Source organism: Vombatus ursinus, unplaced genomic scaffold (assembly GCF_900497805.2).
Source record: "Vombatus ursinus unplaced genomic scaffold, bare-nosed wombat genome assembly UNPS02014773.1, whole genome shotgun sequence".
Lineage (NCBI taxonomy): Eukaryota > Metazoa > Chordata > Mammalia > Diprotodontia > Vombatidae > Vombatus > Vombatus ursinus.
In genome coordinates, this window is record NW_020954551.1 from 9,465,821 (window position 1) to 9,478,599 (window position 12,779).

General features: G+C 39.0%; 1 protein-coding gene across 1 annotated transcript in view; it reads left to right on the forward strand.

The window, feature by feature from the left end:
• Nucleotides 1-12,779, forward strand: part of SYNPR (synaptoporin) — a 186,569-nt gene that overhangs the window by 115,443 nt on the left and 58,347 nt on the right. The window contains exon 3 of the mRNA XM_027864024.1: nucleotides 8,152-8,350. Within this exon, the coding sequence (XP_027719825.1) occupies nucleotides 8,152-8,350 (199 nt within the window). The remainder of the gene's footprint in view (nucleotides 1-8,151; nucleotides 8,351-12,779) is intronic.

A 12,779-nucleotide genomic window follows, 5' to 3' on the forward strand; every position in this document is an offset into this window, starting at 1 on the left:
AGAAAGAAAGAAAGAAAGAAAGAAAGAAAGAAAGAAAGAAAGAAAGAAAGAAAGAAAGAAAGAAAGAAAGAAAGAAAGAAAGAAAGAAAGAAAGAGAAAGAAAGAGGAAGGAAGGAAAGAAAGAGAAAGAGGAAGGAAAGAAAGAAAGAGGAAGGAAGGAAAGAAAGAAAGAGGAAAGAAGGAGAGAAAGAGAAAGAGGAAAGAAGGAAAGAAAGAAAGAGAAAGAGGAAGGAAGGAAAGAAAAGAGAAAGAGGAAGGAAGGAAAGAAAGAGAAAGAGGAAGGAAGGAAAGAAAAAAGGAAGGAAGAGAGAAAGAAAGAAGGGAAGAAAGAAAGGGAGGAAGGAAAGAAGGAGAAATTTTACAGAATAAGGCAATATGCTGGTCTTAAGGCCAAGAAGACCTGGTCTAGTTCCAAATCCTGTTTATGACACTAGTTGTATAATGCTTCATGACTTCTAAAAAGCCTCAAGCAATAACCTAGGATTTGCTCTCTGTAAAGAGAACTGGGTTTATTTTCAGGGATTGTGGTTTCACATACTGGCTCTGTCATTTACTACCTATGTGACTTGGGGCACCTCTCTGGGCCTCAGTTTCCCTATCTATAAAATTAGGTTGAACTAGAGGGCCTCTAAGTACCTTCCAGCTTTAAATCAATGATCTTACCTAGTAAGTCAGAATATGAATTTCGGTCATAGGGTGAGTCTCCACACCATGAGTTCCTCTTGCTGACAAAATGAGTATCACAATGCCTTTTACATGTTTTACTTTTTTTCTCAAATTTTCCTATCTGAGCACAGAAGAGCTACCATTTTTCACTTACATGCCTAGGTACTTCTCATCATTATCTTCTTTACCTCCCAGACTTCCAATTCCTAGATGTATTTCCTACAAACAACCTGGCATGTAAGTAAGCCAACTGGCCTTCTTATTTTAAACTTATAAAAATATGAAACAGTGCCATGTAGAATTGAAGCAGTGTTCAGAATGATCTGACTGTTCCACCTTATGTAAACAAGTAAAATCTTTTGGGCTTCTGTGATGTTCTCGACCTGTACAGTTTGATCTATTTTCTTTTTTTACATTACTATTCTTCACTCAGGGCACTCCCATCTCGCTGGCTTTGTTCCGGCTCTCCCTAAAGCCTGGAAGGTTTTCTTCCTTACCTTCCTCCCACAGAATACCTCCTTCCTTTCAAGACTCAGCTCAGGTACATGCAGTTATTTTCCACATGAAGCCTTTCCTGATCTCTCAACTGCTGGTGTCCTTCCAAACAGCTTTGATTTTGGGCGTGTTCTATAGCTATTGTCTCTCCCAATAGAAAGCAAACTCCTTGAGAGACTGTTTCATTCTTTGTATATGCAGTGCTAGCACCTAACTCAGTTCCTGGCACATAATACCCACTCAATAAACACTGATTGATTAATTTAAAGAAGTTGAGGATCAAGTGTAGTTTGTGGAGTATTTGTTTTTGTAATGATAGAAGCCTGGCTCCCTGTGTCAACATGTGCTCCTATTTACTATTTACTCATGCATCTTTGACCCAACCTAGACTCATGACCTGCTTTTGTTATTCCCATTGACACAGCATCTTCCTCACTCTGTCTGTCTAGTCTGAAATAGTCTCATGCCCTCCATGGTTCTGACACCCACTCATGGGCTTGCTCTACTCCCCCAGTGCCTCATCAATGAACAATCACTTTTGATGGGGAATAGGGTTTAGGTGGGGGAGAGGGATGGGAGGGGAAAGCCCTTAGCTTTTGTCCAGTCAGTGTGAATGGAATGAATATTATGGGCTTAAACATATAAACTCAAGAAACAATTAGAAAGCTTGAAATAAAAAATAAAGTGCATTGATTTGAGCTTATATTCTAATAAGAAAGCAGGGAGGGGAATATGAAGATGAATAGTTCCAATGTAAATGAAGAAAGACTAAAATGAGCAAACCAGTAAAGGGAGAGCATCCTTAATACAGTTCGAAGTCAATGGTCCTCTTGATCTCTACCTTAACACATTAATATCCTTCTATCCAGGAGTCAATGAAAACTCTGCTTCCATGACCCTGATAATTACTTCTATGTGTGCTTGGCCAATGGGGCTGCCCTTTGTAACATGCCATTGTGACTTCTTTTTAACAAACTTCCCATAATCCACCATAAGAATCCTGTGCCCCAGCCCAGATTATTTTTTCATTTTCTTGACGATTCCGTTAATTGCCTTCTCCTTTCTTTCTCTGGAGGAGTAGTGTAAATCTATTCGAATCAATCAATTAACTAGTCTTTATTACACACCTTACAGGTAGTAGACACAGTGTTAGGCACTAGACACCTAATTCTATTTTCACTTGGTGTGGTGTCTGGTTTTGTATAGATTTCTTGATTGAACTTTCAATAAATGATTCATTTGGGTTTATTTTTTTCCCTCTACTCTGTAACATACCCTAAGAACCTTGAGGGCAAGGACCTGGTTTTTCTTTGTATCCCCAATGCCTTACCCATTTTTTTTACTCTTCCTTTTAGACCTGACCTATGACTTTATTGGTCCAGTGAACTCCCAGTGAGGAAATCCCCTCTTTCAGTGCAGACCAATATCTTCTCTGCAATTTACAGTTTAACAAGCTGCCTGGGGTACTGAGAAATGAAATAACTTGCCCTGGATAACATTGCCATTATTTCTCAGAGACTGAACTTGAAACCCAGGTCGTCCAGACTCCCAAATTGACTCTGTTGACTCTCGTCTTAGCAGTATTTGGTGTTTAACCAATGCACAAGTGTGAATGAAACACGTGAGCTGCCACACTCTAGGGGTGATCATTAGGAAGAGCCAATGATAATAATCCCTTCACGCACACCTGGCTACAACTCTTCCCACTTGAATTAAATTAAATTGAATTGAATTGGGGGCAAACATGAAAAAAAAAGCTTTACCATCTAATTATGAATTCCATGCACTTTTTGCAAAGATTTAAACTCACATCTAAGTCCATTTAAAAATGTCATGGTCCCCTTAATTTATTTACAATAGCAATTAATCAACAAGCATTTATTTGGCAAAACAGGAACAAAGCAACAGAAAGATTTAAAAATCTACTGAATTATAAAATCAGGGATATTTAATAAATTCAATTCCATAAGCATTTATTAAGCACCTACTATGGTCAAGGCATTCTGCTAGACTGCTTGGGATATAAAGACAAAGTGGAGGGTCCGCTGCATCTGTAAGAAGCATATATTATACTGCAAACAGATAGCATTTTAAAGCAATGCCAGGCTCCTTGATTGTATCTGAAATGAACATAGAATTATAGGCTCAGAGCTGAAATCCAGCCCTCTCATTTTTTTTGGAAACAATTTATAGATGAGGACCTGAGGCCCAGAGAGGTTCAGTGATTTCCCCAAAGTCACACAACTAGTTAACATTAGCTTTGCTTTTTGAGCCCAATGCTAACTGTTTTCTGCTGACTAACTGATGGAAAAGCAGCAAGATTCCATCCCACTCCAATTGTTTCAGTCTAGCTAAGCTTCCAGTCATACATTCCAAATCAGCATATCGAATGGGGTCATTTCTGCAGCCTCAGCAACTGCTTCTCACCTTTCCCTCAGATGAGGATCATCAGATGCTTGACTAATTTGTTTCCAAGTTTCCATTTGCATACTGGCTGGCAGGATCCTTCTAAAGAGTATGTTTTATTTCCTTATTTGTTTGAAAAGAGCAATCCTTGATTCCAAAATCTAGAACTGCCAACAACTAGCTGACTATAAAAACTGGCCCCAAATCAATCACTTTTGCTTAAGAGGGGAGGGGTTTCATTTATTTCTAAAGACAGACAGACTGCATAGCAGTGAGAGTATTGTACTGAGGGTCAAGAGGTCTTGGTTCTGGTCCTGATTGGTAATTAGTAATTAGGTGTGGGTCCTTGGGCAAATCCCTTCAGTATGAATTTAGGATTGGAGTTGGAGTTGGAGGCTTCAGAAGAATGTAAGTTCCCCAAGGGCAGGGACTTTCACTTTTGTCTCAGAATGTCAGAGCAGGGAGGGACCTCATGGCCCAATTCATCCAACCCATACCTGAGCAAGAATCCCCTCTAGATTGAACCTAACAAATGGGCATCTCATCCTTGCTTGAAAACCTCAGGGGAAGGGAAAACCATTCATCCTAGAGGCTGACCATTTCATTTGTGGGTAAAGTCTTTTCTTCTCCAGGCTAAATATCCTCAGTTCCTTTAATAGTCTTAATATCACTAGTGTTTATGCAAGTGCTTAATAAGTATGTTAAATTGTTGAATTAAATTGAGTTTCCCTTCTCTGTACCTCAGTTTCCTCAATTATATAAAGAGAGAGTTTAGAGCAGACAACCTCTGAGGTCTCTTGCTTGTCTAAAACACAGTAATTCTGTTCTATGTTTTGGATGTCAGTTTTAGAATTTCAACCTTCATGATACCAATGATAGTAATATGGTATTCCCCTGACCTGCATCTGCTTAGAATCCACCTTTTCCTTTCACAGATAAATTAACCAGACCATTTATTAGACCAGAGTCAATGGGCCTTTGCCCCAGGATGCCGACATCCAATATGCGTATGAAGAAAGAGAAGGGGAAGAGAGGAGAGATGCTTACTTTCTTGTAACTACCCTTAATGAACCTTGTCTCAGTGGTCTTCCAGAGGCCCTGCTCTCAGCCACCATCCAAACATACTATATTCATGGCTACTGAGGATCCCACCTTTCTACCCACCCCATAGAATTTAAGACTGGGACCCTGACAGACAGATGAGTTACCACCTTGTGTAGTTACCAACTCCATTTGTCATAGAACTGTCCTCTTCTGAAGTGAGGTTATTTAAGTATTTTATTTCCTCTTCCATTAATCTGGGCAACATATTTTTGTAAATATTCATGCATTTCACTACGATTGTCAAATTTATTGGCATACAGTTAGGAAAATAGTTCCTAATTATTGTTTTGATTTCCTCTTCATTGGTGGTAAATTGGTTTTGTTCTTTCTTTTTTTTAAATCAAATTGACCAAAGGTTTATCTATTTTATTGGTTTTTCATAAAGCCAGCTCTTTGGTTTTATTTATTGGTTCAATAGTTTTCTTAATTTCAATTTAATTAATCTCTCCTTTGGCTTTCAGAATTTCTAATTTGGTATTTAGTTGGAGATCTTTAATTTGTTCTTTTTTTAGCTTTTTTAGTTGCATGCCCATTTCACTGATCTCTTCTTCTTCTATTTTATTCATGTAAGCATTTACTTCACCTAAGGGGAAACAAAACTTCCCCTAAGAACTGCTTTCACTGCATCCCCTAAGTTTTCATAGAACTGTCATCTGAGAAATGTCCTACTCTCACATACCCATTCAACCAAACTTCCCTCAAGTAAGAGTATTGTCTAGTATTTCATGTTTCTTTATCCTGGGGAGTTGGGACTAACTCAAATTTCATTTATTTTTTCGAGATCTCACCTCCTGTTCCTCTTCAAACAGCACATCCTGCCTGGGTGTAACTGGTGGGCTAAGTGTTGTGCTTCTTAACTCAATATTAATGAACACAGCAGCTAATTTGGGGATCTCTTTGCCTCATGCTGATTAGTGCAATCACATTTCTTGCAAATCAACCCCAGAAGTTAACAATATGGAAGGAAAGTCTGCATCTATGCTGATTGCATAAAAGGAATAATTAAGATATTTTTTTCTCTCTCTCAACAATGTACAAACATTTCAGAAACAGTTTTTGCCCATTACATGATCGAAATGCCTGATATTTGGGCAGCACTACTAATCCTGAGGCACATCACGGCACTTTTAAATTAGTTTATATACCAACTATAAAACATTTTCCAGGAGGTGGCATGGAACAATGGAAAGAATGCTAGACAGGGAGTCAACAGACCTTGGTTCAAATCCCTACCCTACCATTACTTATCTGTACAACTTTTAAACAAGTCACTTCCACTTTCTGGGTGGGTCTCTGTTTTCTCATCTGTAAAATGAAGATTTTCGACCTAGTGCCGTCTAAAGTCCCCCCCACTTCTAATCCTCTGATTCTTTGCCCTTGCCCTCCATCCTGTGATTCCAACATAGGTGTTGTGTGTATGGAAGCAGCAAACTGGAAGTCAAGTGGTCAAGTTAGGCTTCTAGATTTATCACTAGCTTCTGGCCTTGAAGAAGTCACTTCACTACTTGGTGCCTCAGTTTCCTTATCTGTAACATGGGGGATCATCTGATCTCTAGGGTCCCTCCCTACCAGCTCAGACTTCGTACACGGATCCCTATGTGAATTTTGCTGCCCTTGCTGATGACAGGTGAGATGGTACACATCATAAATAAACAAAGACAACTGCATTGAAACTATGGACAAGGAAGGATGTATAAACCATCTGTGTCAAGGCAATTGGCATGGCCTATGATGGGAAATCTATTTCTGTTTTAACAGTTCCTGCAGACCAGCTGTACTATTGAGAAATATGTTAATCTGGTTTCTAAATTATGTCCATTAAGGTCCATGGGGATAAAATTGTGACTCTTCCTTTGATTTTCATGAATGGGGTTGAAATTTCCCCCCACTCAATGTGTCAAAAAAGAAAAAGGCACTTCTTTCCCTATGACTAAGGCTATGCCCCCACAGGCTAAGTCAAATAGACAAGTGAGACAATTATCTTCATAAGTCATGGCAAAAAAAAAAATTGCTTTTGAAACCAAAGTGGTTCAGGGTTCTGATCTATCCTGGATAGCTATGTATATATTGCCAAGCATTAAAACGATTGCCTGAGCCTACACATTGCATTTGATTTGAATTTGGACAAGCACAGCTGTCAGGATGCTAGCACACGAGGGACTTGCCTAATTGGGGAACTGGGACCATGGACAATGTATCTTTTCAGATGAATTCAAAGCCGACTGGCACATAAGTGCTTGGGGGTGGGAGGTGGAGAAAGTTGGGAAATAGGAAGATGCCAAAGTCTTTTTGTACCATGAGTACTTTATGACAGCTTACCAAACTAGACTCAGTTGGTTGGCACAGGTCTCATGGATGCCCAGTTTTAAGCGCCTTACTCTCAGGAAGTAACTTCATTTCTCCACAGGGAGAAACTGAGTGATGTATTAAATTATACTTCATCATGGAGACATTTCCTTCACTCGTCTCCCTTTTGGCCAAAAGACAATCCACCTTTCCTTATGACCAATAACCCATCTCCTACCCCTATGCCTGTATAGAATCTGCCTTCCCCTTCCCTCCATTATTGGAACAAATTCCTCCTCACCTCTCCCTTTTGGAATCCCTCACTTATTTCAAGGCCCAGTTCACGTGCCACCTCCCACAGGAGTCCTTTCAGGATTCAATTCAATTTAACAAGAATTGAAGTACATACTATGTGCTAGGCACTGAGCATACAAAGACAAAAATAAAACAGCCCAACCCCTAGTGGTTAGTCCTCTCCACCTATCTCCTACCACTTCTTGCAACCACTTTGCATAAATTTTATGTTTACTTATAGGTGAACATGTTGCATGCCCCAATAGAATATAGGGTCTTTGAGGGCAGGGACTAATTTTATTTTTGTATCCTCAGTACTTAACACAACGTCTGCAACATAGTAGGCACCTTTTAATTATTTGTTGAATTAAAGTCAATGATCACATCAAAAGATGGGGTGTATCATACAAGGAATGTAGGTCACATGGTAGACAAAGCAGCAGGCCTAAAATCAGGAAGACTTGAATTTAAATTATATTACATTTAAATTATATTTAGATTATATTAATTATTAAATAAGCAGGAAAGAGAATTCAATGAGGGGGAAAAACATTTATAAAGTGCTTACTGTGTTCCAAGCACTATTAAATCCTGGGGCTGCTCTTTAGTAGCTGAACAACTAGAAGAAGAATCCAATTGGTTTATTTCTAAGAATTTCTGATGCTTAGCTCTCTGAATGGTGACTGGCTATGACTGAGCCTTGTTGAGGAAATGCTGCAGCAAAGGATAGTTCCCCTCCCTCCCCCCTTTCTAATACATTATTTCACAAAGGAACAGGCCACTCTGCATAGGATATGTCTGCATGATCTCCGTCTTGTTTTGAATTTAGGGTTGGTGTACACAATCTGCTTCTCTGCTCACAGTGTTATTGAACTTCCCTCCCTAAATATCTTCTTTTAGGTTGCATCAGGTGACTTTTGAGGTGCCCACCTGTGAAGGAAAACGGCGAGAGAAGCTCGCCTTGATAGGCGACTTCTCGTCATCAGCAGAATTCTTCGTCACCATTGCAGTGTTCGCCTTTCTCTATTCACTCGCTGCCACCGTCGTTTATATTTTCTTCCAGAACAAGTATCGTGAAAATAACAGAGGCCCACTCATTGTAAGTGCTTTTAAATCTCCTCTTTTGTTTCCTTAAGCAAAACATTTTGAGATTACTCAAGATTTTTTAACAAACAATTTAGATGGAGAATAGCTTGTTTTAATTTGAAATGAATTATTTCTTTAGTATAGAACAGGCTCTTGACAGAGCTATCTAGAGTGAAGATGACATATGGGATCTTATTTTGGGACAGGTAGTGTTGGAAGTTCTACCACTGGGGTGGGAAAGGGAAGAAGGTGAAGAACACAAACATCCATTCTTTGTCTGACACTGTGAAAAGAAAAATGCCTACGTCACTACTTTAGTGGATCTCTGATACCATCTGGTTGGGTGTTCCCTTCAACAGTGCATCTTGTGATATTTCCTTCTATATCCTCTCATGCTATGTAACCCTTTATCATAGCCACCAATAGAATCTTCTGCAAAGAGGCCATACAATGTAGCATAGGCCTTCTCCTAGTTCTTTTGATATTAAATGGCTAAAAATGGTGTCCTATTGGCTGTCCATGAATTATCCCTCATTCTCTCCACACAAGCAGTCCCACTTCCATGCTGGTCTATATATCTCTCCAATTAACTTTAATAATAATTTGGAACTGTCACTGGAGGATATTTATCCAGAGCAGAGTCTGAATGAAAGAAAGATTTCCTATAGACAGAAGGATCTTCCAAATGCTTCTGTTTTCAGATGGAATTGCAGATCCTGCAAAATGAGATCCATAATCTCTTAAAAGAGCCTGCCCAATTATGTACACCAGAAAAACAAAGTGGATGAAGAATACCTATTTTCCATACTATTGTTGTTCTTGTCGTTTGGTCATTTTTCAGTTGTGTCCAACTCTTTATGTCACCTCTTTGGGAGGTTTTCTTGGCAGAGATATGGTAGTGGTTTGACATTTCCTTCTCCAGCTCATTTTACAGATGAGGAAACTGAGGCCAACAGGACTAAATGACTTGATCAAGGTCACACAGCTAGTGTCTGAGGCCAGATTTAAACTCAGGTCTTCTGAACTCTAGGCCTGGCATTCTATCCACTGTGTCACCTATATTCCTTGTATAATACAGCCCATCTATATTTTTACTGGCTGTAAACCATGCCTGAAATATTCTCCCTCCTTATCTCCATCTCCTGGCTCCCCAGACTTCCTTCAAGTCCCAGTTAAAATCCCACCTTATGCAAGAAGTCTTTCCTAATCTCCTTTAATGCCTTCCCTCCAAGATTATCTCCAATTTATCATGTCTCTGTCTTATTTGCTCATGGCTATTTGCAAGTCATCTCACCCCATTAGACGGTATGCTCCTTGAGGACAGAGACTTTTCTTCTTTTGTATCCCTAGCATTTAGCACAGAGACTAACACATCATAAACAACAAATACTTGTTAACTTGACTTAATGAAATACTGGAAATTAAAATACAGTAAAAGTAAAATAGTAGTCCAAAGCTCTATGAAAGATCCAAGGGTCAGCTGAGTTGCACAGTGGCTAGAGCACTGAACTCAGAGTTAGAAAAAAATGAGTTGAATTCAAATCTGGTCTTAGACAGACGCTTACCAGCTATGTAACCCTGGACAAGTCACCTAGCCTCTGACTGCCTCATTTTTGTCATCTGTAAGAGGAGATAATAATAGCACCTACATTCCAAGGTTGTTGTGACAATCAAATGAGATGATATTTGTAAAAGGCTTTGCAAACCTTAAGGCACTATGTAAATGCTAGGTGATTATTGGTATTATTATTATATTGAAAAGCAGAATAAGGCAGCAAAATGCTGTTCTCTGGGGATAGAAACTTTTTTTTTGTTCCACTAATCTCAAATCATAGATAATAATTCTAATATACTTCAAAGATTCTCCCAAACCAGGCCAATCCAAATATTTGCTGATAAGTACATAAATGGGCAGATGTACAAGTATGAGCTCTCACATATAGACACATACAAGCCCTCCTATATTTGTATCAGGTCCATGAGATTTATTCATAACTAGGTGAGATCAAAGGGGCAGCTAGGTGGCACAGTAGATAGAGCACTGGATCTGAAGTCAGGAAGACTCATCTTCCTGAGTTCAAATCTGGCCTCAGACACTTACTATCTATGTGACCCTGAGCAAGTCACCTACCATTTGCCTCAGTTTCCTCATCTGTAAAATGAGCTAGAGATGTAAATGGCAAACCAGTATCTTTGCAAGAGAACCCCAATTGGGATTGTGAAAAGTCAGACATAAGTAAAACTATTGAACTGCAAAAGTAAGAACAGAATTGGATATGATTAGTTTACTGATAATAATTATCCAACCAAAGAAATGATATTTTTACGAAGTAAAACTCTGTTCCATATAGATGAAATAGTTTTGTGCAAGTAAGTCATTACACCTTAGTGTAAATACTCTCTCACATTGAGAAGAAGATAATGAAATCCTGATCCATGTAATGCATCAGGTAGATCTGATTTTACTACACAGTAGAGGCCTGAAAACCAACCTCATAATTCTAGCAATAAAAGCAGAAAGAAAAATACCTCAGTGAAACATTTACCATATAAAATACTGCATCATGATTACTTAGAACCTGGAAGTAAATTTTATGTTTAGTCGGAGTCTTCAGAGTAAGGGGGGCTGAAGAGGTGGAGGATTGGTTAGCTAGAAGACCAGGGGTATGCTCAAAACATATAAGAAAGCCTCCTTATTTCACACTCCCCAAAATAAGAAGTTACTATGATTGATGCTGAGACTGGTACAATTTATCACTGTTATAGGTGAAAGGTATAAATAAGACCTCAAGGAAGTATGTATCAGTACTTACTTAGATTCCTCAATGAACTATTCTTTTATTTATGAGGCAATTGGGGTTAAGTGACTTGCCTACAATCACACAGCTAGTGAGTGTTATGTGTCTGAGGCCAGATTTGAATACAGGTCCTCCTGACTCCAGAGATAAATGGATGGATGGATAGATGAATGGATAGATAGATGGATGGATGGATGGATGGATGGATGGATGGAAAGATCCATAGATAGATAGATAGATAGATAGATAGATAGATAGATAGATAAATAGATAAATAGATAGAATGCTTATTAAGTACTTACTATGTGCTAGGCACTATGCTAAGCCGATAACAAAAATACAAGTAAGACAATCCCTTCCCTCAAGGTGCTTACATTCTAATGGATGAAGATAGGGCCAGTGCTCTATCCACTGCGCCACCTAGATGCCCCTCCTCAATGGACTATTGATGAAATTATTGTGCCTACTCTTTACAAAGTTTCATCTCACAGCCCATCTGTCTTTCTTATCTTGGGTGCCTTGTCCATATCTTCCAACAAGACCTCCATAAAGGAACCGTCTTACATACTTTTACTTCTCTAGATGTTGTATGGATACTAATGGATTACAAGGGCAATTCATTGGTTGAGGTAATGTAGCATAGTTGATACAAAGCTGACCTTGAATTCAGGAAGACCAGGGTTCAAGTCCTCCCTCTGACACATATTACGTGACCCTAGGCAAATCACTTACACTTGCCTCCCCACAGTGTTCTGAGTAACTATCTAAGAGGATTGGTTGCCAAGAATGTACCAACCTGCATTGGTAGAAGGAGTTTCCTCACTGAGGAGTTCCCTATACCAGTGCAATGGCCGGTCCAATCTCAATCTATTCTGTATCCATAGTCATTGTTTTTTGTTTGCCAGCCAACTTTCTTTCCAGTCACACATGTCTTAAATGAGGTCCTTTATCTCAGAGGTGTCAAACACACAGCCCACAGGTAGGCTGATAGCATTCTTGAGTGCAAGTCAAGCCAGATAAAAATGTAACTGGGAAATATTTAACAAAATAAATAAAAAATACAATAGAAGATAGATAATATTAATATGTCATTTTCTAAGTTGCTATGTGGCCCACAGGGATCCTTATGTATTGGTTAGTGGCCCTGTTTCTATTTGAATTTGACAACACTGCTTTACCTTATCTCTCCTGAATAATTGAGTTGGTGATATGTTATACTTCTGCTCTTCATGTACCTCTCCACTGCCCTTCTAGTGACCCCATACTTTAGTTCTTTGGAGACTAAAGGAGATTGTCTTTAGGTACTTTGGAAGACTCATTCATTTGCAAACAATTACATAATTTTCAACCACTCTTATCTGTTCATTAAGCCATGTTCCCAAAAGACCACTACTGGTCAACATTTTGTTCATTTTTTTTCTTTTGCTAGCTCACACATTCCATTCTTCTTTTTATAATGTCAAAAGAACACAAGGAAGGCCACCAACACATTGGGTGGACCTGACTGGTGGCAATTTCACAAGCACACATAGAAGAAAGTAAGCTGGATGGGTAGGATCAATGGATCAGGAGGGATAAATGGATGGATGGATGGATGGATGGATGGATGGATGGATGGATGGATGGATGGATGGATGGATGGAT